Source organism: Labrus bergylta, chromosome 7 (assembly GCF_963930695.1).
Source record: "Labrus bergylta chromosome 7, fLabBer1.1, whole genome shotgun sequence".
In the NCBI taxonomy this organism is placed as follows: Eukaryota; Metazoa; Chordata; class Actinopteri; order Labriformes; family Labridae; genus Labrus; species Labrus bergylta.
The window spans coordinates 23,370,114-23,396,686 of record NC_089201.1 but is presented as its reverse complement, the minus strand read 5'-3'; the positions used below and the strand labels follow the sequence as shown (position 1 = coordinate 23,396,686).

Sequence of the window (26,573 nt, the reverse complement as noted above, 5' to 3'; positions counted from 1 at the left end):
ATGTGTTCCTTCATTTTCATTTCTTTTCAGATCCTTGCTTCATCTCCGGGGGAAAGAGGCCAGGATCCCAGTGAGTAAAAGATTCAATTAAAAAACCTTCACCGTTCTCCTCATTCAGCCCAAGAGCGAATAATCCTACTTCAGAACAATTGCTCCTTGGGAGGCTTTGATAGCGTCTGTTCAAGGCGGTTTTTGATGCTGCGGACAGCAGAGAAACAGAAGCGTACTTTTAACTGTGTTGTTGTCTGGAGACTTCAGGCTTTACCAGTTGGACGTTTTAGATCAGTGGACATCGAGAGCTCTTGAAAGCTTGAGAGTAAAATGTGCCTGGTTCAGCACGTCGTTCATGGACATGCACTCGTTCACAGGAGGAAGATGAGAAGTGTTCAAAGCAAAGGAGCTTAGTGTTCCAACACAAAGCCGAGCACCCCCACAGGTTGTAATTACAGTTTATGCAACAACAAAAAAAAAAAACAATTGGAAAAGAAGCAAGTTTAAAAAATTATTTATAATATGATACAAGGATATTTTGTGCAAGAGGTTGTTGGGGCTGTGAAACCTGTACATTATGAACAAAGCATTACAAATTCAGTGGCAACCTGAAAGCAGAACATGGCTACTGGGCCACGATTGTGTCCAACAGATAACTATCAAGCTACTAGCAGTATTATACAAATGGTTTCCACCAGTATACAATGGCTGTATAGGATTAGATTACATATTTATATAAAGTGCATAAGAAACAAACACTTACAGTGAAGGCCTGAAGTGATTTGTGACTGAGTGTAAACCCACCACCACATGCTTGAGCCCTATCATCATATGGCCTGGTGGTTGGGGGACATTGCTGTAAAGACTTGGCAGGATCTTAAACCTTTAGCCATAGTTCATCTGCAGAATATATACTGTATTAAAAATGTATGAAAAGGGTACCAATCTGTGCAATATATTGAATGTTACAAATAGACTATATATAAGCTGATGTGATAAGGTTCTTAAATTCCCCTTTGTACAATTATAAATACACACTCGCTGTTAACTGCTCCATCTGCACTAGAGCATAGCACCACAGGCTCTCATTCTCCAGCCATGAATAGGAAATCACCTGAAATAACTGACAAGGTTCTTTCTTATTTCAGGGGAATAAGACATCTTTGACATAAAAGCTATAAGAAAATATATGCATTGTTAGTGACTAGATTACATGGTTTGTTTATAGGTCATAAATCTGTTTGTTTTCCCTCTAATATTGTTTCAAGGTTACAAAAAAAAAAAAAAAAAAGCGAGTGAATTCAGCATCACAGTCGAGTCTTGAAAATACAGAAGAGCAAAGAGGCATCAAGCGGTCCATCAGACTCTGTCCGGCACCTCGCCATGCCAAAACACCAACAGCTGGGGGTGAGGGGGATTATCTAGGTCTGCTGTGAACCCTGTTAAAAGACAACACAAGCTGTTGGGATACAAGTTTGAAACTGAAGACTGGGTGGACACACTGTGTGTTCCATATGTACGTATAATGGATGTGAGGTACGTACTGAGTTGGTTCTTTTACGTTTCCAGCAGTCCGGGTTGAGTCTCTTCTGCTCCTCAGCCAGAGCCTTGGCCTCCATGGTGTACATCCTCCTCTCCTCACTCTTCATCTTCTTCCACTTGTCACCAAGGATGACGCTGATGGCTCTGCAGTGTAAAGATACAGACAGAAGATCAAGGACCTGACCTGTTCAGCATTAATGTCTTTATTATGTCGGCCTAGCTGTTTGTTTCTACTACTTCCTTTCCTTGCCACAGAAAACGAAATGCCTATATTTTAAATTATTGTTAATTAAATGTTGCCATAAAGGCAGGGCTGCAACCTTGGAGGAAAAGATGGGACCTGTGGCTTTAAATAAAGAATTAAGGTCAGTACTAATAAATTGAAGTGTAATGGTCCAAGATAATACAACTGCACTGACTGTTCTTTATACAGCAGAGCTTGATAAAACATCTACACTACATTTACTCACATGGTACGCCAACTGAAAGGAAAATAGGACAATAAAAACCACTATCTTGTTTGTCTACTATCGATAAGTAGGTCAAAATCTGCCTTGGAGATCTATTACAATTCAACTTTTAACAATGGGTCTTACAGGTGGAATAATCATTACTCATTTTATTGTGTTACCATGTGTTCACAGCTGATCCAGATATTAGAACTGGTATTATTTACCAGTATATAACCTATGTAAACATCATTCTTTTGACTGATTTAGTTTTGGATGACCGGGTAACTTTCTCCTTACTTTTAGGGGCTCAGAGGTTCATGAGGCATTCTTTCTGTGTTGACTTAATATGTTCAGGTATAATGTCATGTTTTTAATCTGTAGATTTATGTACCAACATGATATGAGTAAGAAAGATCACTGTGCTGTAGAGGTTCTGTAAAGAACACTTCCCACTCTCTCTTCTTCACTTCAAATAAAGCTAAGCTCATGGACTAAGTCAGGCCAATGTTTCTGGTTTATTGTGATCCCACCGGTCCAAAGTTGCCTTTGGTCAAACAAAAAGAACAAAGAACAAAGAACTATGCTGAGTGTTTGGAATGACTCATCTAGAGTACAAACTGTAACATCCTTCTCACTGTATATGATCTCTGAGCTCAATATAACAACTACCCACACTCTTTCAGGGAGGAGTGTGGTGTCATTTGATTGAACAAAGTGGTTAAAAAATGTATTCATAAAAAAAGAAATTCCAAACATGCTAGTTTGAATGAGAGAACCGGATCTCACAGACTTTTTCATACCTGTTGTCCTTCCCAGGATACATCTGTGTGTACTCCACTCTGTACTTCTTGGCAAAGAGCATAAAGGCATTCATTGGCCGCTTGCATTTTGTGGGTGTGGCAGCAATGGCTGTCCCTGAGGTGTTGCTCCTGTGTGATTTGTTTGTGGAGGATTGTGGAGAGCAGGAGCGCTCGAGTTTATCACAGTCCGGACTGACAGCCCCCCCACTAGAAAGGGACGTCCTGCGCTGACGAGCCATGCTGCTGAGAACATACACGGCTGAGGAATCTAGTGGGGTGAAGTCGTAACTACAGGAGAAACAAAGGAAGAGACGACGTCAATGGTAAGATCAACTTTTCTGTTTCATGTTTACATGGTGTGTGTGTGTGCTATGGTTGGTATATTGGTCACACTTGCTTTTAAATCAAGAAATAGGTATTCTTATATACCAAATTTCACTGTGTAGGACCACCAGAAGTCCAAAATTGACTCTCCTCAAAGCTTCTCTTTTCTCAGATTTGGCTGCTTCTCATCCTGAGGGAAATATCTGGTATTCTTTGCTAAGCAGGTAGTGTACAGAGGGTTTAGTGATTTGTTTGTTCCTATCTAAGAATAGCTAGCTGCTGTAGCTGAAAAAACTCTATGAAAGTGGTGATAGTAAAACACATCAGATTAGTTTTGGGTCAGACGGCTAAACAGAGAGCTTGTATTTGAAAGCTGCAGATTCAGTTGCTAATTCTATTCATGTTCATCAATACAACGATCACTTACATATTGACACCTCATCAAGTTATCATTTGATCCGCTATTTCAAAAGTACCTTATTACCTAAAGCAATATCCAACAAATGTGTACCTTCTGAAGGTGTCAAAGACAACAGAGTCATCGCAGTTAATGGCATCTGGGTGGTTTGGTGGCAGACACACATCGCCCAATTGCATCTCATAGCACGGGATCCCATGATGCACCACAGTAAGGCTCGGATAAAAGGAAGACCACCCTGAGAAACACAGATGGTGAGTTACAGATTATTATGATCATAAAGCTGTCTATTAAAATAAACTAAAAAACATTGTTTAACTTCTGTTGGCAAAGGCTAATGTCACATATTGCCTTTAAATCTGTTTTTTTTTTTTTTTGCGTCTCTTAAAGGAAGCTGATATTCATCTTTTTGTGACAGAACAAAACATATGGTAAATATTACCTTTATTTTTTACAAAAAACGGGTGATCCAGTCGGCATTCGGCTGATAAAAGGCCTTCATCAGGTGAGCCTGGGTCAAAGGTCAGTTTAAGAACTACCTGGCCAAAAGATACAGTCTCCTCATGGTTCACCAACTTCAGCCCCTCTGAGCCGTATCTCTGTAAGGGAAGCAAGAGACAATTACAGGAGTATTCAGGAAAATTCACTGCGAGCATGCGGGAGGGAGTGGTGACGTTCACACCAAAGACTGTATGAATGAGACTGGTGCAATCTCCATACACGTAACAAAAGTGCCTCATTATGTTTCTGTTGGCCAGTATGTTCTTCTCAGCTCTTTGGATGATATTGTGAAATGTGTCGAAATAAACATAGCTTTGAGAATAAGTCAAAAAAAAATCTGATGATAGCCTCAGACTTTCTTGCCTTCCATCTTGTTCTTTGTGGGTAATGTCTTGCCTCATGACACAACCCTCCCTCTTGCCCAACAGGGATATTCACCGGCTGTGAGGTGCATGTGTGAACAAGCAACTCAGAAAGATTGGAGGGGCAGTCTGCCTGAAATTTTTGAACTTTTCAGGAGTGCATATGTGAAAATGGCTATTGACAGGTTTCTGTACTCAACGGTGGGAAGAAAAATAGAAAAAAGAGCAATTGATGTAAAAACAACTTGGTCTCTCCTTGTCTGAACAATGATGATATCTGCGATGCTAAATGAGACCACCTCTTCAAAGTTTAAAGGATGCAAGGTTTGCAAAATCCAGTCATGAACCCAGGTCATGCACTCATATATATATATATCTCTCTCTCTCTCTCTCTCTCTCTCTCTCTCATCTTAGCAGCAACACTAAACACAAGTTGTATTCACCTGGTGAGCATTTCAAAGTATAACTATTACAAATAGGATATAAAAAAACATTCTAAGCTCAGTATATGTAGCATACCTTCAGAGAGGAGGAGGACGGCATCATGGTTTCATCATCTGAGTCTTCATCAGAGTCTCTGAGTTCATCTGCATCTTGCCACTCCACATTAGGACCTCTGTGGAAGCGCAGGCGGGTTCCTGAATATAAACACAACAGTGAGACACAACGGATGAATTAGCAGTTGGTATGAATTCAAAAATAAAACGGCTGCAGTTCAGCTGTTTAGACACATGAGGTCAGAATTTCTACAAATGTGAATTATGCTCATCGTGGCAAAGGGAGATTTTTCTTGTCCTGATGAGACCGCTACACTGCTATGATCAATGACACATTCTCATATTGTGCAGAGGGAGGTGTTGCTCTTTAGTGGAGGCTGTTTTATGGAAGGAAACTCAAAACTAGTTTGTTTGCATCTCTACATTGTCACAGGAGACCCTGGTATTAGACCTGGTACTAGTGAGGCTCTGAATGCTTGTCAGCTCAGCTCAATTTGAGTGATAATATAAATATTTATTTACAGTTTATAAAGTAAAATAAATATTTCAAATTTTAACATAACTGGTTTAAATAACTTTTTTTAAAATGTTTTTTAGAAAAAATATGGGGAGTTTAGATTGACACAAACTGCTTAATAGGAGATCTTGATTTTTCAATCTATGGGATGAAAATCTCAAGACCATTTTCTTATTTCAAGAAGTTCTAAGAAAAGCTTTAGGGTTAGCTGTCGTGTGTGCGTTCACTGGTGGTTTTAAACATTATGTAGGCACCTTTGAGGAAGCCATGCCAGGCTGTGGATGGCCAAGAGTGAGACCAGGCCATATCTTCATCATCAGAAAAAGATGAGGACATCGAGAAAACTCCAGACTCTGATTCACTGCTGGCCTGCATTCATAATAAGAAAATAAATTAAAATCACTTAACACACTACTATTCATACAGAAATTACAGGTGAATAATGAAGGATTGTTAGGTTTTCAGAGACAGATATTGTAAGAGAAAGTGTTACCCTGACACGCCTGCGCTCCCTGAGGTAGCCCCGGGACGGGTTGGGTGCGCTACTGGCTAATGGAGGCCGAGCGTAGGAATGTAAACTGTTACTGTTGCCAAAGATGTGGACTGGAGAAGATCTGGAAAAAAAATTATATTCTAATGAACATGTGTCACAATAACACATTCAATTATATTAGCCCATATATTATAACTCAAAGACAGCTGATGTTATCAGTGTGTTCAGAACGAGCAGGGTGTTAAGTGGGGGATGTAGGGATGTATTTTTTACACGTGTCAAATGTATATGCATACTTAATACTAAGACGACTTTCATTCTGGCTTATTTTGGGACAAACCTTTTGTGTGGGGCGTTCTTCAGCAGAGGGCTCTGAGGACTGGTGGCAATGTTGGCCAGCTCAGTGAGCCAGTTGGTGCGGGGGGAGCAGCTGAGCTCCTGGTGAGACACCCCGGCTGCAACCTGAAATAACCCTGGAGACCTCTGGTCTTCTTCCACCTCCTGCAACTCTGGCAGGTCATCTTGGGAGAGGTAGAGAATGATTTTCATAAACATATATAATGGTAAATCTTTATTTGCTTTCATGTAGAATGTGCTTTCTTGAAGATTTAGGATTTTACCATAATCCATGTTGCACCCAGGGGATGAAGGCAGGTCCTCATTACACTTAAGTGGATCAAAGGATTCATCCATTCTGACAATGTTTTGCTGTTTCTTCTTTTCTTTTTTTTTTTGACTGACTGCAGGTCAACTCACTCAGATTCCATCTTCTTATCCTGCATCACCATCTGGTTTGTGCCAAAAAAATGCGATATTAAGAGATTTCACAAACAAAAAGGAATTGTTGCATAATTATTTCTACAAATTATCTATCAGTTTCACACAATAACTACTCATTCTTCATGGAAATTGACTCTTGTTTACTCTAAATTTAAAACTGGGTGGCCGAGGATGCAGTTTTGTTTCATTAAGACAATGAATGATCCATGCAGTTAAATACATTAACATAATACACAGTCTGATTTCAGATGACAGTAAATCAACACTTCCCCAAGAGGTAAGATGTCATTGACGTGACATTCCATGTTAAGCATAAATATAAAGGAAAAAGAATGGCAGTCTGTCGGGAATCCTTTGTCTCTGAGTCGACACAGTACACCCCTGAGACAAGTCATGTGACCAGCTGCGTGGAGGCCTTGTTTATAAACTTAAAAGGATTTGGCGCATGCGTACCAGTGCTCATTCATTCACAACTGCGTAGCAAAAGTGTCAAATAAAAGAAATTTGTGAAGAAAAGTGACGTATGACGGTTCGTACAATGAACTGAAGAAAAAAAAAGGATGAAAGATGTGGACAGGGTGAAATGTGTTTGGCTCGTTTGAAAGTAACCTAGTGACACGCAAAGTAAAAAAAAAAAAAAAAAAATGTAGAACCTGCATAACAATGCTCTAAAACCCGTATGAATTAAATACACAACAAAGAAGGAATAAAGGTAGGCTAAGTGTTCTGACAGTGTTCCTCAAGTTCAACAACACGACCCGCTGCTTTCACTCCGCAAACACGGAAATTAACAAACTGTTAATATAAAAGCAAAAGTAAAAAAAAAAAAAAAAAAAAAAAAAAGACAACTCGGACAGCAGGCCTGCTATTCTCCCACTACTCAAAAGCAGCAGCAGTGTCTTCAGTTCAACCCAGTGGCTGTCGAGTCTAACACTGTAAACAAAAGAATGTCAACAAGTTGAGGCATGACGCAACCCTCTCTGCTCCGTTTAAAATGAATGACACGAAAACAACCAGAACACACTAGACGATATCTTTACGCTAAAAAGGTGCAGATTTTACCACATGAATGACTAGTTTTGATACGAGGGAAAACTCAAGTTGGATGGATTGGATATCATCAAAACAACAAGCCTCGCAGGGGAAAAAAAAAAAAAGCACTGTCGAGCAAAATGTCGTTTGACGTCGATTTAACGGATGACAACCCCGTTAAAACAACAGGTTTGACGCGCGAAGTCGCGGCACACAAAATGCTCAAATTTAAATCTAGTTGTAAGTAATTATTAATTCGAAAAAAAGTAGTTCACTTCCCACTTACCAAACCCTGTCGCCATCAAGAAACTCTCTGGCATTCACTCGAGGGGTGGGAATGAATCGTTCGCGAGAAAGCCTCCCATTGGCTGGAAATAACGTCAGAAACAAGAATCCTGGCATCGCATTGGTTCATACTGCTGAGAAAAACAACGAAGGCGGGGCATGTTTTGTTGATTATCGTATCATTGGATGAAAGTACATGCCTGTTACTACCCAGTAACAGCTGATTGGCAATAACAGGAACAATACATGGGTATTTTTCAATCTAGAGAACAATTTACCCATATTACTTTCGAGATGATTTCCCTCCCCCTTGTTATTTGATCTTTGCTTTCACTTCAAATTAAAACGTAATTAGCAATTGCATGACAATACACAAGAAAAGAATGAATGAGTGAGTAAATGTTGAATGGAAATCTCTTAAAGTTTGCCAACCCTGTGTTAAGTAATAATAATGTAACACGAAAATACAAAAAGGCTCTTTATTGACATGAAAAATGAAACATACAGTTCTTCCAGCTAGCTTTATGTGTTGCCTTCAAAAGTTACCAGTCATATTTGCAGGAAGGGGTGGGGGGGGGGGGGGGTAAATTCAGAATATCAATTTTCAAACAACAGCTCTATCCAGCTTACAGAAATACAGAATACTTCATTATTAATTTTAAACAGAGAGAGAAGAAGGGAGCAGAGAAGGCCCACTTTTGACCACTGTTGCGAGGGAACAACAGAATACGTGTTTCCAAACAGTAAATGTTGTTGGCAGAGGTAGGCAGCAATAATGGATGTCATAATCATCATTTATGTTTCACTGACACAAAAACAGAATGACTGAAATTTTACATTCAAACACAGGGAAAGCAAATGTCTCAAGACATTGCCAATAAAGACAACAGTCTATGGGGCAACTTATGGAATTATAAGTGGGCCTATATAATAACAGTTAATACTCATATTGTACAGCAATATGTTGTATAGTCTTACAAAACTATCAGCTATCTTTCTGAAGTCTGTTCTGAGTTTTTTCTTCTTTATTTTTCTTCTTTTTTTTCTTTTTTGCAAAGGCATAGTATACGGCTAACAGCCACAAACACTGACCAACAATGATATACAGTGTATGAACATGTGTCCATCAGTTCAAATCTTATGACAGACAAAAAAGTATTCAGCAAAAATGCTCGAGTACTGCCAAGTCTACATTCCGATGAGATCAAAATGTAAAAGATGTTTTTTTCAAAAACAGAATCCAGAGGCCTTTCTTTGCAAATTGTCTACACTTTCTCACATTGGGGCTTTGTATCAATGTGCCAGTGCACCTTATTCTGCAGGAGTTGGTGATCATGCCAGAGAAGAGAAGGTGAAGAGAAGGTGACATCTTTGCTCACAACTATCCTGTAGGAAATTAGCTTTGGCATCTGATTTTGGCAGACAATGTTTAGAAATGTACAAATGATATAATACTGTAGGTATAACTATAACACAGCAGAGAAAAACGTGAGAGTAAAAAAGTGTTCAACTGACAAATATTATATATGACGATGAAGAGTGAATGTACAGTTACATTTTTAAGGTTTTAGTTGTGATAACTCCAATTTAAACAAGCTTTAAGCAACTCTTGGCTTCCTCACTCGGTGGCAAACTCTCCTATAATAAACCTTTGTCTCATAATGGTGGATCGGACTTATTTATCTGACACACAAATGTTGTGGTGAATATTCACATTTCTTGTAAGAAAATGATATTGATAAAATTTGTTTTCATCCATTCAATTCATGGTCCATTGGAGTCTTCTCATGCACTTTGTTGCTCGATCTCAGTGCTACTTCCAAACAAGGTGACCAGCTGCTCCTCATAGTTAGCTATGTTTCTCTTCATGATGTCCATGCAGGGGCCCAGCAACCTCTCGAAGGCTTTAACGTCCAAGACTGATGAGAACAAAAAGAGTCAGACAGACTAAAGAAGACTTTAAGAGATTTATATGAAAATAATATGTTTTTAGAGCAAATATATGAAAGTACCGAGGCATTTAACGCTCCCCACAGCATAGGCAGATGCAGCTCTTGGTTTGTTCGTGACGAGCGCCAACTCTCCAAAATACTGGCCCCTAGAGCATGTGGCGATGTCCACCTCCTCCTCCTCCTCCTGGTCTTTTTTCGTCTGGTAAAAAAAACAAACACTTTAAGACATACAAGATGCTAGAGTAACACATTATAAACAACAAGTTGGAAGTTGTTTTTTTTAACACATGAAAATGAACATACCCTGCTTCTTCTCATGGTGATTCTAACCTGGCCGGACTCGACAATGTAGAAGCAATCTGCTAAATCACCCTGTAATATAAAGCAATCATTTAATGTGAGTGTTTGAAATGGCCTCACTGTTGTTGAAAATCAAAGAGACCAATTCAAAAAGAGGTCAAATAAAAAAAGATGAATCACCTGAGCAATGATTTGCTGTGCATCACAATACGCCTTGGTAGATAATACGTCTACTACCTTCATTCTCTCTGAGAGCTGTGAATGAAAGGACATTTGGTTTACAACGTTTTATTGTAAATTTTACAATATAGACTTTAGACTTTAGACTTTTAGACTTTATAGGGCTGGAGGACAAATCTAATATTCACCTCTAATGACATAAGCAGTGGTAGTGTTTCAATGAACGCCTCATACAGCCTCCTCTTCTTGGCATTGTTCTTCACAATGATCCTCCTGAATGTCAGACGATCCTGTAACACAAAGTTAAAGAGTCTGTTTAGAGGCCTCTCCAGAGTGGCTTACACTTCTTGCTCCGTCCACTAGTAAGTTTAGAACTGAAGAAGCCTTTCAGAGGAGAGGTGAAACATCTGCAAGATCTTCAACCAAGTCCAGTTGCCTTTGGATCAAGCTTCGAATGTACCATCACCTGGATGACTGAGAACCTACACAGACATAGAAGTCTATCTGTTCACTTATTTATTTTTGGGTTGATATGGGCCAATCAAAGATATGTCAGTATGCATGTTTGTGCTAGCACATTTTGTCAATGCAAACAGGTTTTTTTTTTCTTCAGAAAATGCAATACAGAAATCAATGTTACAGTTGATTTAGAAATGTTGACATTTTTCATACAAATCTTCCAAAGTTCTTCTTGGGCCCATTCACCATATATCTAATCTAGTGTAAAACCACATTAAGTAGCAGGGTTCAATGCAGCGTCTTAACTTAGCCGACAGGGTTCTTCAAAATGTAACATTTACAAATACTGCTGCTTAAATCTTTAGAAGTCTCTCAGCTGATTGTCATTTAAGCAGAATGATATACATTTAAGACTCAGATAGTAACCCGCAACATATTAGATGACAACATGTAGCGGTATATGCATAGTTACTGTAATGTAAACAGAAGCTGGAACCGTCCAGCTGAAAAAAAAACATGTTTTACTACCAAAGAAGTAACAAGCAATCAATCAAAAAGCAAGCACATCTTTGGCCTTGTTATGAAGTAGTTAGTACAGCCTTTGTCCTAAACCTGCCTCCAATTAAAGCTCACACTACAGACTAGAGTTTGCCCAGAGGCCCTTAAACAGGAGTCTGTTGGTTAGACAAGACAGGCTGCTTGTTCACAAACTCAAACACACACTACAAGTTCCCAGGTCAACAGGGGATACAGCCGAAACCTGCCCAGTCTGCACACAGATGACATAACAAAGCTGTTACCCACAGTTAAGGACACAGTCCTCTCTGGGTTATCAATAACTGCTTCACAGACAGAGGAGCAACTGGAGATTCACTACATCGTTTTTCAGCCATGATTTATGAATTTACTGGATTTTCAAAAAACAAAAAAAGCATTCACGGAAAATTTCAGGAATGCAATTGTTTTCACCTGGACTTGTATGTCAGTAGCAGTCGTCACATTTTGATTATTTATAACATCTATGGTACTCAGCGTCCTCAGATCATCAGAGGTGCAAGCAAAAACTGACTGTCGGAAATGATCTGACAGCTGAATGCTGAGTCAGCAACAAAAGATTTTTCAAACAGGCTTGTAAGTTGTCTGTGATATGATGAATGATATATGATTTTACATAATCACACTGCACACTCTTGGATTTAATATGCAGTTTTTTTTGTTGCATTCTACCGGTTTGACAGAATGCTATCACTGTCAGAGGACATTATCTCACCTGTGCCACCAGGTATTAACACTTCTGCAGACACCCTGGATATATTTACAGTAAACCATGACCACTGGCAGCACAGAGTGTTTTAGAAACCTGAGCATGGAGCCAACTGTGCTCCAACATGAGGATTTAATGGTTTACTCACCATGCACCAAAGGGCTCCAGGCGAGGTGGCGATTATCGTGGCAGCCCTGGGGGTGTTGTACATCAGTGCCAGCTCTCCGAAGCTGCCTTTGTTGTCATAGCAACCTACCAGCTTTTCCATGCCATCAACCATTACGAAAATATTAAATGTCCCGCTGAAGGAAAAACCATAGAACATTTTAGTCAGCAGGAAACATTCATTTAAGGGATTCTTTTTTTTTTTTTTATCTGTGTAATAATCTATTTCCTGCACATTCACAAATGAGTTAGAATTCTTAGGAAAGTGACAGAAAAGATCACCTCTCTATAACATAAAAGTTGTCCCCATCGTCATCTTGATCAATGATGTGCTCCCCTTCAGTGCAGAACTTCTCAAACATGGCATCCAGCACCTGAGACATCTGTTCCTGTGGTGTTGTGAAATATTAGTCAAATATTTGAATTGTTAATGTATGAACAACCATGCAGAAATCAGCATGAAGTTCCAACTACTTCAAAGTAACTGTATGAAAAATCATGCAAAGTGCACTGAGCTATGGCAAACAGCTGCTGGCCTAAAACCAAGCTCCTTTGAGTGATTCAGAGATGGCCGAGCACAAAGAAGACTAGAAAAGAGCGCTTAAAGAATAATTCACTCACTGGATCCAAATTCTTGAACAGAAGAATGTCCCTACATGCTTCCTGTAGCCTCTGTCTCTGCTCATCGGTTTTTGGGTGGGTGATCTGCGAAATTGAATCACAGCTTTAATATACACAACAGCAGTGTTAATAATGTTGACCTTAGATTCATATTGAGAGCTACAATTCAAACCGTTTTAAAAACATCAGTTTCAACATTCATATATCATCATTCGTGGTATAAAACACGGTTTACCCATGGCTCTTTTTCCTCCTCATCTTCATCAGGGTTGAACGCTTCAGCGCACACTGCATGATGGAGATCCGAAACTTAATGAACTGGACACTCACAATAGCAAATACATCCAAAAATGATAATGACTTCACAACCATTTTGTAAAGACTGAGCCTTTCAAACCTTTTTTTTTTTTTTAAACGCAAAATAATAATGTTTCATTTTGAAGACAGAGTAGCACACACTCATCCACAACGAAAGCTAAATCCCAGGGACGGCCTGGCAACATTTCATCTAATAAATCTTTCAATAAACAATCTTTTTTTGTCTGTAGTTTTCGGGCTTTAGGGAGCTGCAGCGATGGACACAACACTTTGTCTAAATGTCCTTCCTGTTTCTTCAAGACAAGCTACATAGCCTTGTTATAAAATACTTGTATTAATTTTACTTTTATTTGGATTGGGTTTAGAATTTTACTTTAATTTTACAAAAACACAATGATTGAACTGACAAAAACCGTGTTGATGAAAAATAAAGTGTACACCCTGATATAAATAAGTGATCTAATCTCGATTTAAAGAAAGCACACATTTCTTTTATCTGCTGCCACTGTCCTATTTAGCAGATGTAGGCCTACTTTTCCCATCAGAGGTGATAAAAGGTCTGAAATAGTGTCACTGAATATTTATCCACATTTTCCACTCGGACTGCCAAACATTCAGATATCAGTCCTAAAACAGCTGTTATTCATATGAAGCTACAGTTTGATTTATTAGCCGTACTTGTCTGATCTCTCCACCCACGTCTGTCACTGACATTATTAACCAGGCTCCAGACGAAGTGGTTTTACTCCAAAAAAAAAAAAATCAACACCATTAAAATAAGCTGCAGACAGTGAAGAAAGAAAGATGGAAAGAATCTGACGTAGACTCACAACACTGTCAACACTGAGTTTCACCTTTTGACATGACAGGATTTGAACTCACCTGATGCTCTTCTGATGAATCTGTTTATAACCGGGGCTGCAAAAGAACAAAATACTCGGTGTTAACATGTTAAATTGTCTTCATCGTGAAGGAGATTGGTCTAGGCTACATATTGAATTATAACAGCCTTCTCCATCCACAGAACATGTGTAGCAGCACCATGCCCCTTGCTCATTAAGGATCCATATTCATTTAGCTGAAGCCTGAATAAGGACAGCTGCTTTGAAGTGAGTTAGCCTCTTTGAATTCAATTTAAATGAGAGAAGAAAAAAAAGACAGTGCCAAAGTGCCAAGCTCCAACATAATAGCTGGCTATGAAATAAACATAAGATGGGAGGTCTCATCCATTTAAAAGGCTACCAGCTAGTGTTAGCAGACGACATCCATTGGAAAATACTACAATAGTAAGCGTATAGGCTAGTAGGCTTTCTCCTTTCCTTTCGTAAGCATTGCAGACTTGCACTCATTGGGATGCTGTGTCAGAGCTCTGGTTGCTATGCCTTTTGATGCACATGGTGGCAATACTGCACCGGCCATTGTGTAAATTCTGACCGCCGTTAAGAAAGCACAGTGCAGTAAATGGACTCTCCTCCTTCAACTGGTTTGAGATATTTGTCATGGATAATGAGGTTAGGCCCGTGAGGCCCGTAGCCTACCTGAAACTGAAAATATTCAAATGACCTAGAGCTCCGGGGTCTTTATGAAAAAAAAAAAAAACCACACAGACCCCTTTTTCCCTGCAGCTGCTGTTCTTTAACTCTATCCTCTCCACAGAATGAATGCGCACAGATGAAGGGCTACAGGACGCGTTCGTGGACCATCATTCAGCCACGGTGACCATATTTGGAAAATGACAGATCCATGGTGGATGCAAGGTGGAAGCGCCGGAGCATCACTGCGCCCAATGTGCTCCTTATTCCCATGTAGCGCTCACACAGCGATGCATGCTCATGTATCAAAAATACATCTAGAGATACAGTAAATCTATAAGCCTACCTATGAATTCCTCGTCGTCGTCGTCGTCCTCCTCTCCGTTTTCCGAATCGATCTGCATGGCTTCGTCAATGAAATTGACAGCTTTTCCCAGTCTCGGGGCCGAATTTTGGTCATTGCCAAACGAGGCCTCTTTGGTCTCTTTTTCCTTCAGCTGGGTGAAGTACTGCAAGGCAAACTCGAGCAAATCCCTTGGCTGATTCCTCAACACTTCCACGGTAAAGCTCTGTAACAGCTCCGTCAGTCCTTCAGGAATTTCTATACTCATTCCTGTTATCAGTCTAATGAATGTGGACTAAACCGGTTAGCGACGAGTTTAAAGATGAGACTGAGAAAAAGAAATTCTAGTCGAAATGAACAGACCGGCGTGTGAAACTGGACACGCAGTCAGTGAGCGGGTCCTCTCTTTTTCTTCAATGAAAATGGCTCTGGGTTTTTTGGTCCGAGCATCTTCTTGCTGCTTCTGGCTACAGGAAACCCACGCATGTGACCCAGGAAACCATGGCAACCACCTATCCAGGGATTGCGTATGAGCAGCAGCAACGCAGAATCTGCAGTCACAAAATAAGCGATGGGAGAAGAGAGAAACCCTCCGGTGGTTCAGTCAGACATCGTTCAGAGACATGAGATGAACTATGTGATGTTCATGTTATGTCTGTTGTTCAATAGTAGGCCGAAATGTTAACAATCTTATTCTAGTGTCATGCGCAGTCTATTTTTATAGACGGTTATTTTTTTTATTTTTTTTTAAAGCCCACAAAATTACTTGGAAAAACGTGCATAGGCCATTGGATATAATAATATATAAAAAGAAGAATGTATTAAAATTTTAAGAAAAGTCAAATGATCAAAGTAGATACTGATAAGGATAAACAATATAGGCTGCTTCATTAAAAGGTTAAATGTGATGTCAAACACTATGCAATGTAAAGCTACAAGTTCAAGGAGAAACATGAAAAACAGTCTTGATTAATTCCAATTTTTAATTAGGTTACATCACAATGACATTAATAGCTTTAGAACATAGGCTCAATACAGAATGGCTGTCCTTTTGATAGCATCAGCTGTACATATCTTTCTTTTTTTTCCAGGGGGGCAAAATATTAAATAAAGTAAACCAATAGAATACATCTTAAGTATATTTTAGTGACATGGGACCTTCCAGAACATTTTACTTGATGAGATACAATATGCTGCCAAACTTTATGAAGAATGAAACAATAAGGACCTGGTAAAAGTAAAAGAAAAAGTCATTTCTGGGTAGCACATGTGCACTTTAACCGGCCACTTTCACTTTCACTTTGCAGCTTTCAAATAAAGACTGATAAAAAAAAAAAAAACTCCTTGATTACAAAACAGCAACGGCCCTGGGACTGATTCAGTGAGCCAATACTGCAAAATGTGCAATACCTCTCCTCTTTGTTAGAATTTGCAGAGCAAAAACAAGAGGAGAATAATAGAATAATACTACGCTGAGAAGCATAAGGTTAATAAAAAAAATGTCTACCTTAAGAGCACAGCCATTATCTGCTTTGTTTGTTCATAGACCCCTCCCCCTGCTGTGGCCCACATCTGTCAGTGTTTGTTAAGAGGGAACAACTTTTTTTTTTCTCACTCATGAACACAGGCCAACACTGCCTCACTCTTCAAGTCTCAAGGCAGCGAGCTGACCACAGAGGGGGTTTCATTTGGATGTTTGCTATACACCGCACATCATGGTATCTTACTGAAAGAGAAACATCAGACAGTGGTTAGTAGAGATCAAGATTCAGATTTGCTCTTTGAACCGGAGATCCTGAACATTGTTCCTGCTGAATGCTTCTTAACAGACTATAGGAGCTCACAGCTTTATGACACTACAAGGTTCAAAATCATTCTTCAGTCTTTGGATCCTCGTTACCAAATCCAATAAGGAACAAATGAATGTTTGTGGTTTAAGCTAATTGCAAGCAGGAATTGGCAGAGGTTGAAATTGGGAACGAGGCTACACAGTGCTTAAAAAATACTTGAAGAGTCAATGACGGGTGGGGTGAAGGATAGTTTGTGGTGCTGCTGAATAATGATAACAAACCATACCTCACTATACTATACCTCACTATACCATACATCACCATACCAAATTCCTTATACCTCACCATACATACCTCAACAAACCATATACCAAACCTAAATGTTTTTGCCATTAAGCACAATTGTAATGGACTCCACTGCTGCACATATTTAGCTGCCTCTACTGTAGTACTAATGAAAAGAAAAACAATCACAATCCAAAAAAAAATCACATTTAAACAAAAAAAGGTGTAGACAAATACAAGAAAACTAATTCAAAAAAGGATACTGAGGGTTGTTTCAGGCAGCCTGCCTTCACAATTCTGACTGTTAAAGACATGTACCATTCATATTTTAGGGTGTGGATGACTTTGCCATCTAGTGGGCATGGCATTTATTGCATTGCTGAAACAAAAAAAACCATCCCATCATGATACTTCCTTTTTACCCATGGAATATGAATTCATATAAATCATTAATGTGACTCAGAAAATGCTCAATTAAACAATGGATACTCCTTCCTAATCAACTTCCTGCTAACTAATAGCAGTGTATTGGGTGGAACATGTATGATTTTAACAGATTATGGCTTTGAACAGTTATACAAGTGGTCAACACTGTAACTCTTCAAGAGACGCTTAGAAAGGTTAACGTGAATATTGATTGATTGAAGTCTTTATTTCGAATAAACAATAACACCCCCCCCCCCCCCCCCCCCCTACACACACACACAGACACAAGAACAGTGGTTTACTGTATGAGATAATACATGCTGAATGTACTATTAGGAGTACTTTCAGATGTGTCACTTTGACTGTGATTAATAGAATAATTCTGAGTATATTTAGCAAGTTGAAGTTATCTGATTGTCTTCTATAATTAAGATTCTTTACAAATCATGAACAACATGGGCCCTGCTTACAGGCTTAGGATGCTTAATTCCATTCAAGTTTCCACAACAGACAGAGAGAGAGAGATCAGCCCTTTTAAAGCCGTATCAGATGTCACAGTTGCCACCAAGTGAGACAGAAAAGATAAGAATACATTTTAAGGCTTCCTGCGTGAAATTCACGTTTGTATATTTAAATACTCTTTTCCTATATCTAAAACTGTTTTTGATTTAATAAATACCTCCAAGTCTGTTTATGCAGCAATGACATGGCCGTTGTGTTTGTAATAGAGATTCAGATTTCCTGTTCAGTTTCTGCTCCTCCTGTAAGAGAGTGCTGCTTACAGATGTCTGAGCTCTTTATAAAGACCACCGTGCTGCCCTAAAAGAAAATAACATGTTGACTGACTCTCCTGTATTCCACTTGTGCTTGTACTTCTTTTCTTTTCTGTGTCGGACAAATAACAGCAATGACAATAAATCACAACATCGAAAAATTCTGCCAATAGTGGAGTGACTCTTAACAGGATGAACTGCCTCTCTTTTGAGCACAGTATTGATTTTCTTCTCTTCTCACAAATAAAAGGAGGAGTACTGTTGAAGTGCAACAAGCTAGGTAACACAGTTATGAAGACATCCACTCTACTTTTAATGTCATATCTCCATTTGGAGGTGCTGTAAAAATATAAAATAAAAAGTAAAGTACACACACTCAATCCCTCAGAATTTCTATTTGCAAGTGTCTCTGTGTGTGATTCCTGAATCTAATGCAGTATACAATCAACTAACATCAAGGCAACTATGCTTTACAATTAGATTAAAATGTTATATCAACAAACAAACAGCACAAGTTGTTTCCTCTCATCTAAAGTTGGCATCAGGTGCGGAGCGATTTTGACAGCAGTGGTCACTCAGGCAGGAGACAGTAGCAATGTATTATGGGTAACACTGATTGAATTGCCACACAAACGTTTCGAGCCACGGCTCTTCCTCAGGAAGAGGAAGAGCCGTGGCAATGCCGTTCTGTAGGAATAAACAAAGCAGATAACGGCTGTGCTCTTGAGGTAGACATTTTTTATTAACCTTATGCTTCTCAGCGTAGTATTAGTCTATTATTCTCCTCTTGTCTTTGCTCTGCAAATTCCAATATGATTAACCCAGCAATATGGCAACAAAGAGGAGAGGTATTGCACATTTTACAGGATTGGCTCACTGAATCAGCCCCAGGACTTCTTCTCAATGCCGTTCATGTGGCAATTAAAATATAAAATGCTGTCTTCATCGTTTTTCTTGTTCAAATATTTTTGGGGGATTCAGCACCCAGTCGTTTTTGTTGTGAGTGAGTTGAGTGTGTTTTTAGTTTATAATTAACAGATTGAATACACACTGAATGGGTCTACCTTTGGAGTTATACACAGTAAATGTATGAGTGATAAGAGAGCTTTAAATATTGCTTTATCGTAGTTTGAGGAAGTAATGTTTGACTTTGATAGTCTAGAAATTTGAAGGCAGTGATTAAAGGTTTTAACCTCAACAAAGAGTGAAACTGTTTGTACTGTGCAGCATATTGAATAAGCTAAAACCACTTCACCTTGAGACTAAACTTTAGGGGAAGGCTAAAATGCTCGAACCGCCCCTTTCTTAGTCATTTGCACTATTTTGCCTCCTTGACATCTTGATTTGGCCTGTAAACTTTTTTTTGGACATTTTCTGTCACAACAGTGCGGGATGTTCTCATCCAACACATTTTTATGTTCCCCCCCTTCCCCTTGTTCCTACTTCTGACTCAAAGCAACTTCCTCTTGGTAGTTTGTGTATTTTTATACCCAAACAGACAACATATATCCTTTCTCCAGGAAACATTTATTCGATCAAGAGACAGGATCGCATCTTTCCATGAACAGGTCAGTTAAATATTAACAAATTTACAGTCATGAGGAATGTGATAAAAAAAACAAAAACAAAAAACAAACAATGCGCGCCTTAAAAAACCCCACCCAGGGACCCCCACCCAGGATAACGTCTACCACGGTGGAGCTGGAATGAGACTCGAATCCGCTTCCAGCTCCGTTGTTACACGCTCTTCATTCAGTGCTTCACAGTTCGTCTTTGTCTGTTGTCGTCTGTGAGGGGAAAATAAAAAAAAAGTTAATACAATTTTATTTTTAAAAAAGAGTTCCAGCATGTGAATGTTTTACTGTGATGATTCATATCATTAACATATCAAAGAGTATTCACCGGTTCGTCATCATCATCCTCATCTATAACTTCCTCTTTATCTTCAGCATCATCCTCCTCCTCTGCTGGCTCCTCTGGCTCCTCCTCAATCTGTTAAACAGTCAAATTGTTTTTAAAATAACACCCAGTCGTTGCTTTAAATGTTTACAAAAAAACATGAAACATTGCAACAACAAAAAAAAAGGTAACTATTTCCAATGCATAAATAAAACAGTATAAATCTGTGAAACTAAAAAAAGAACTCCCTGAAAATGTTTCCTAAGTAATAGGAGTGTGTGTGGCAGCTGACATCGACTTGCCTGTTCTTCCAGATCTACGTTCAAGCTGAGTCGGAGCATGCGCTCTATCCTGTCTCCATAAGCCTTAGTGTCAGCGAGCTGGTACCCTGAACGCAGCGTGGCCGTCTCAAACAGAACCACAGCCAGATCGGATGCAGTCTGGTCCTCAGCGTCTCCCTGAAAGACGAGAAGGAAAAGAAACTGAAGCTGCTGTCTGCACCAACTGGTTTATTTTATTGTAAAGTGCTGCACTGAAAAAAAAAAATCAACTGGATAAATCATCATACCTATCATCAATAGCATAATCGAGTTTTAATTGTTAGATATACTACCATGTTGGACTTTGAAAACATACAGTAAAAATATATAGGAGTGGGTGTGGTCAGACTTACATTGACTCTGTTCAGCATCTGCTTGATGAGAGGATGTTTGGGGTTGATTTCTAATGTTTTCTTCTGACTTGCATAATAACTGAAGAGGGGGAAAGATTGAAATTAACATATGTGCACAATGTTAACAAACAGGATACATGTTCTACGTTTGCATTTTAGAACTGTGATAATGAGGTGGAATATACAGTAGCTTTAAGGACACAATCAAGACTCACTTAGTGGAAATGTCTTTTCCTGTCTGGTAGGCCTGGGCCTTCATGATCCTCTCCATGTTTCCTGACCAGCCGTACTGACTGGCAACCAAAGCGCAGGGGGAGTTTGTGAGCCTCTGAGAGAGAATGGCCTTCTCAATCTATGGGAGAGACAGAAGCACGTCCAAAAACATGACTTTATAGATCAGACGTAACCTTGCAGCTGCAGGCGAATTGTACCTCTGTCTAGCTCTAGTTCACCTTAAAGTGTATATTTAATAATAATCAGCCCCCTACCTTGTCCTTCAGTGGCTTATCCTTCAGCCAAGTGGTGAGAGGTTCATACTCCTTCTCCAGAGCCTCCCTCTTCTCCTTTGCCTTGTCAGTCTCGTCAAATTTGATGCCCTCCTTGGCGACGTTCTGGAAGCGTTTTCCATCAAACTCGGGGAGGGCCTGGATGCAGTACTCGTCCACAGGCTCTGTCAGGTAGATCACTTCATAGCCCTTCTTCAGCAGCTTCTCAACAAAGGGGGAAGACTCAGCCTGCAGGGGGCAACAGGACAGATGATCAACACCAGGCTTTAAATGATATACTAGTCCAAATTAGTCTCTGATTGTTTGGGGTCAATTCCTGCACACCTTTTGTTTTTTGTTTTTTTGGAAAAGAAAACTTCCACTCACCTCCTTCCTGCTGGTTCCAGCCATGAAGTAGATCTTGTCCTGCTTCTCCTTCATGCGCTCCACATACTCCTCCAGGCTGGCCAGGATGGTTTCGCTGTTGGAGGTCTGGAAGCGGAGCAGCTTGGCCAGACGGGTCCTGTTGGAGTGATCCTCGATGACGCCCAGCTTGATGTTGGTTCCGAATTCCTTCCAGAACTTTTCATTGTACTGTTCCTCTGCAATCTTCTTGATCATGTCCAAAGTCTTACGCACCAGCTTCTTGCGGATAACCTGAACAGAGAGAGAAGAATCACATCTTAAATACTCCTTATTCCTAGCACCTCCTTTCCTTTATTATATAGCTTTTAATTTGTTCTCTCTTTTATTTTCTGAGCACTCTTTACTGTTTTTCCTGAAAAAAAAAAAATGAATACTGAAATAATGAATTAACAGATTATATGTCAAATAAATGGTATGAAGATGGTGGGTTATACATTTTAGATGTGAAGCTCACCTTGAGCAGTTTGTGCTGCTGCAGAGTCTCTCTGGACACGTTCAGGGGAAGATCATCAGAGTCAACCTGGCAAAAGAAAGTGCAGAAGGTATGTGAGCAAAAGATCCAACGGTTTAAAACATCAGGACTGCGTCTGCTTTGTAGTTAGAAGTACTCACCACTCCCTTGACGAAGTTCAGGTACTTGGGCATCATGTCGTTGAAGTCGTCTGTGATGAAAACTCTCCTCACAAACAGCTGGGACAAAAACAAACATTATTTTAGAAACTGGGTTGATGGAGTAAGTGACGCTCATTCTTTACAGACAAAAAAAAAAATCCCTCGATATGGATACCGAGTACTGCTTGAGGAGCACACCTTGATGTAGTCGTTCTTCTTGGAGCCGTACTCGTCGAACAGGCCGCGTGGAGCTGAAGTGGGCACAAACAGGATGGACTTGAAGGTAACCTCTCCCTCAGCCATGAAGTGGATGTGGGCCAGAGGGTCGTCGGTGTCCTTTCAGAGAAGGCAACAATAGTTAGAATTGATGAGATTAAAGTTGTGGAGTGAGGAAGTCACATCATCTAAAAAGGCTGTACTGTTTTTGGTGCTCACCTTGGAGAAGGTCTTGTAGAAAGCCGTGTACTCATCCTCCTCAACCTCCTTAGCCGGTCTCTGCCAGATTGGCTTGATGTCGTTCATCAGCTCCCAGTCCCACACAGTCTTTTCAACCTACAGCAAACAAATCTTGTTATACATGTTCATTTTCAACAAGACTAAATGACCAAGTATGAAAATAATCAGCTCCAACCTTTTTGGTCTTTGGCTTGTCTTTGTCCTCCTCCTCTTCCTCCACTTCCACGTCGTCAGTAGCCTCCTTCTCTGGCTCTGTTGCTTCAGCATCCTCCTCAATGGGCTCTTCAACAGTCTCAGTCTGGAATGTCGGGGGGGGGGGGGGATCATGCAACAGCCATGTATTAGTTTCAGTGCTGCTCAGTTTCATAATACCCCTACACTGTGTTCAAGTGTGGACAGAAGTATTGGAAGTACTCACCTTGCTGGCCCAGAGGTATATGGGGAAGTTGATGAACTGAGAGTACTTCCTGATGAGGTTCTTGATGGTCTCGAGCTCCAGGTAGTCTGAGGCCTCCTCTTTCAGGACCAGTCTGAGGAGAGATATGGAGGATTGATTTTCAAAGTCAATACTTTTCTGGCAGTAGCTCCTCATCATGTTTAAAAAGTAACTAAAATAACTATTTTCAACTTTAAGGTAATAAATTAAATAAGAATGTAAAAATAGACCCACGTGATGGTGGTTCCTCTTCCCAGTGTGTCCCCGCGGGGGTCCTCGATGACTGAGAACTGGTTAGAGTCAGACTCCCAGATGTGCTGGGTGTCATTGTTGTGTTTAGACGTGACGATGACTTTGTCAGCAACGAGGAAAGCCGAGTAGAAACCCACACCAAACTGGCCAATCAGCTCCGAGGTGGACTGGTCCTCAGCCTGCATCTCTGTCATCTTGTTGAGGAACTCGCTGGTGCCAGACTTGGCGATGGTGCCCAAGTTCTTCACCAGCTCCTCCTTGGTCATTCCAAGACCAGTGTCAGTGATGTGCAGCATGTTCTTCTCCTTATCAGACTGGGGAGGGGGAATAATGGCATTATTGCAGAGTAAGAATTATTATCATTACCAGTAAAGACTGCAACATGCAGTAAATAAACATACTTTTATTTTGATAGTTAGCTCTTCATTTGATGCCATTGCCTCCTCATTGGTCAAGGACAACAAGCGGATCTTATCCAGAGCATCGGAGGCGTTAGAGATCAGCTCCCTGAGGAAGATCTGAAACAAAAATAAAAATCACGAGATTGTTAGATGAGCCAGTCATAAAGAAGTCTGTAAGACAAATGAGCCAATTGAGGTTCACCATAATACATGAAAACTTAAACAAATGAATGATGCAGACACTGTCTTGTTCCCAACATTCATATTTATGATAAGTGATTCAATTGCCACCGACGACCCCTCAAACAGCAGCTCATTCTTTCCCTCCCCAAGATCTCAAAGAACACCAAGTGTTGTAGTGGTTTGTTTGTTTAGTGACAGCAGATAAATGTTAAATATTATTTAAATACACAACGGCTGAACTATCTATTCAAAATGATTTGAGTTCAAATTTGACCTTTTTTGTTGGTGACAGTTTCAATAAATATTCATTAATGTAATATTTTTTCTTAATGTTGAATTTGAAGCATCTATTGTTATGTGTTGCATTACCGATAATTGTAATGTGCACAACAAAGTTTACAATGCGTCTGATTTAATGATTACAGTAATTGTTCCTATGGAAGTCCTTTCATTGCAATAATTTTCGAAAAAAAAAAAAAAAAAAGACTTAACACTCAGGGATTTCAGGATTCAGCCCCAAATCTGCACTGACCACACCTGTCTCTGATACAAGTGATAGAAAGAATCTTGTTAAACAGACGTTTGCACATCCAGACTTCCTCACCTCCTTGTTTTTGTAGAGGGAGTTAATGATCAGCTTCATCATTCTGTTGACTTCAGCCTGAAAGACATGTTTCTCAGACTTTTCTCGGATTTCCTTAATCTGAGCTGCATTCAATCCATCCAGCTGGATAGCCTCCTCCTCTCTGAGGGAAGACACAGAAGCACCAACAGGTGGGGTCAGGCAAATGCACAACAAATCACAGGTGTCAACAACCAACATGCAAATTTTTTTCTCCTCCCTAGAGATCGGCGTCCAGGATACGAAAGCCTCCCCCCCCGCCGCTCATAATAAAAGGGAGGTAGCACAAACCTTAAAAAGCTCAGCACATTGAAGTGTTGCTATGAACGCTTGTGTGCATAGGCTTGGTCATGTTGACCTTGATCAGTTCGCTCAAGGTTTAGTCGACCTCTCGAAGTAGAGACAAACAAAGATCACTCAACAGGCACATTAGTAAAAGTGACACCCACCTCTGCACCACCTCGTCATCTGTTCTTGAGCCATCTCTGCTTTTTCCAAGATCCTCCTCCACTGTCCCATCGACGTCAACTTCATCCTCCGCCTTTACAGCAGCTGCCAAGGGACAAAAAAGTTGTTGGAATTAAAAATTGACAACACAACATTGACCTCAGGTGTACTTCGACAAATCTTAGGCAATTAACATGATTGAATGAATTAAATATCAGAATAAAACTCAGCAAAAGACGTAATTAAATGAACAAGCAAACACGATATAAGCTTAAGTAGTAGGCTAGCTTTATCTGGGACAAAAAAAAATAAAATAAAAAGGCTTGACATGTGTGCAAAAGAGAGGTTTTTTTTTTTCCACGGGGGGGGTGTTAGCTAGCATCGGGCAGCTTCAACACGCATTGTGAAAATAAGAGGAAACTTCTAGAAAAGGCGTGCAGGAATAACGAAGAAATGTGATGACGCCCAATTAACAACGCCGTTTCAAAGTACGAAAACGTCCAAAATGAAGCTAGAAATTAAATATATGTGACGGGTCCTGGTGAATAACGAGCAGGGAAGAAGCACTAAGTTAACGCTAGCTGACATGCTAATGCTGAGCTGGAATATTGAGACATAAAAAGGGGAAAGAGACAGCAGATGTTTTCAATACTCACCAAAGGCTAAGAGTGCAAAGAGAACTCCTACGACCCAAACTCGTTTCATTTTTTGAGACGACGTGTGTCTTTTGCTCCTGAGACAAAAGCCGGGATATCAGTGCACGCAGCACTGCCTTTTTACAAGCGAGACTGACAAGGTACCACTCGCCACCGAAAGAGCCCACTCTCTTAAACCCGTGACAACCGACCAATGGCTGAGCACCACGCACAACCTTTGACCAATCGAAGCGGAGTCTCCGGTGCATGTTGTCCAATCAGATTCTTCAACATAAGTTAATACCCGAAAATCGTGGCCCGACATCATTGGACAAGAACGCACATCATTTCCTAACATTTACCTCTCATTGTAGAAAAAAAAAAAAAAAAAATCCCTGGAGTTAAAGTTTGATTTTCTTACGCAATATTACAGCCGAGTGACATACAGGTGTTGGAAAGCACGTTATTGATTAGGAGTATAGTTTTAGTGAGTGTAGCATGATGGTTTATATCAGTCTGTGCCAGCTTAATGTTACTCTTTCATGTTTACCTTCATTGTGTGGTGTATCGATTTGACCAACCTAAACTGACCTTTCTGTAAAGGTTTCATTCATCGTAAGGGGGATATGCTGCTGCATGCTGAA

The 26,573-nt window shown here is 40.0% G+C and overlaps 2 protein-coding genes across 2 annotated transcripts; both read right to left on the bottom strand.

Moving 5' to 3' along the window:
* Window positions 1-489: 489 nt before the first annotated feature.
* Window positions 490-8,116, bottom strand: hbp1 (HMG-box transcription factor 1). Its single transcript, XM_020660018.3, has 11 exons — window positions 7,996-8,116; window positions 6,518-6,685; window positions 6,238-6,418; window positions 5,898-6,018; window positions 5,659-5,773; window positions 4,910-5,028; window positions 3,970-4,126; window positions 3,621-3,765; window positions 2,786-3,073; window positions 1,536-1,677; window positions 490-1,430 (listed from the first exon to the last, which is right to left on the bottom strand). Exons 2-11 carry the CDS (start codon window positions 6,588-6,590, stop codon window positions 1,413-1,415), a joined length of 1,359 nt encoding a protein of 452 aa, XP_020515674.1. The 5' UTR covers window positions 6,591-6,685; window positions 7,996-8,116; the 3' UTR covers window positions 490-1,412.
* Window positions 8,117-8,459: 343 nt separating this feature from the next.
* hsp90b1 (heat shock protein 90, beta (grp94), member 1) lies at window positions 8,460-26,109 on the bottom strand. Its single transcript, XM_065957063.1, has 28 exons — window positions 25,951-26,109; window positions 25,297-25,399; window positions 24,830-24,971; window positions 24,043-24,159; window positions 23,624-23,955; window positions 23,372-23,483; window positions 23,129-23,251; window positions 22,933-23,049; window positions 22,696-22,833; window positions 22,498-22,575; window positions 22,340-22,405; window positions 21,847-22,116; window positions 21,463-21,708; window positions 21,190-21,326; window positions 20,975-21,053; window positions 20,600-20,759; window positions 20,305-20,369; window positions 15,132-15,423; window positions 14,136-14,171; window positions 13,171-13,223; window positions 12,936-13,019; window positions 12,597-12,703; window positions 12,298-12,451; window positions 10,615-10,716; window positions 10,427-10,501; window positions 10,250-10,318; window positions 10,007-10,145; window positions 8,460-9,913 (listed from the first exon to the last, which is right to left on the bottom strand). The coding sequence occupies exons 1-28, from the start codon at window positions 25,997-25,999 to the stop codon at window positions 9,780-9,782; spliced, it is 3,579 nt and encodes a 1,192-aa protein (XP_065813135.1). The 5' UTR covers window positions 26,000-26,109; the 3' UTR covers window positions 8,460-9,779.
* Window positions 26,110-26,573: the final 464 nt, after the last annotated feature.

Excerpts from the sequence above, each read along its gene's own strand:
- hbp1 (XM_020660018.3), bottom strand. The coding sequence starts at position 6,590 with ATGGATGAATCCTTTGATCCACTTAAGTGTAATGAGGACCTGCCTTCA. Across the intron at positions 5,774-5,897 it reads GGGAGCGCAGGCGTGTCAGG|GCCAGCAGTGAATCAGAGTC; the intron begins GTAACACTTTCT and ends TTATGAATGCAG. Across the intron at positions 5,029-5,658 it reads CTGGCATGGCTTCCTCAAAG|GAACCCGCCTGCGCTTCCAC; the intron begins GTGCCTACATAA and ends GTTTATATTCAG.
- hsp90b1 (XM_065957063.1), bottom strand. The coding sequence starts at position 25,999 with ATGAAACGAGTTTGGGTCGTAGGAGTTCTCTTTGCACTCTTAGCCTTT. Across the intron at positions 23,484-23,623 it reads GGAAGAGGAACCACCATCAC|ACTGGTCCTGAAAGAGGAGG; the intron begins GTGGGTCTATTT and ends ATCTCTCCTCAG. Across the intron at positions 22,576-22,695 it reads AGAAGAACGACTACATCAAG|CTGTTTGTGAGGAGAGTTTT; the intron begins GTGTGCTCCTCA and ends TTTTTGTCCCAG.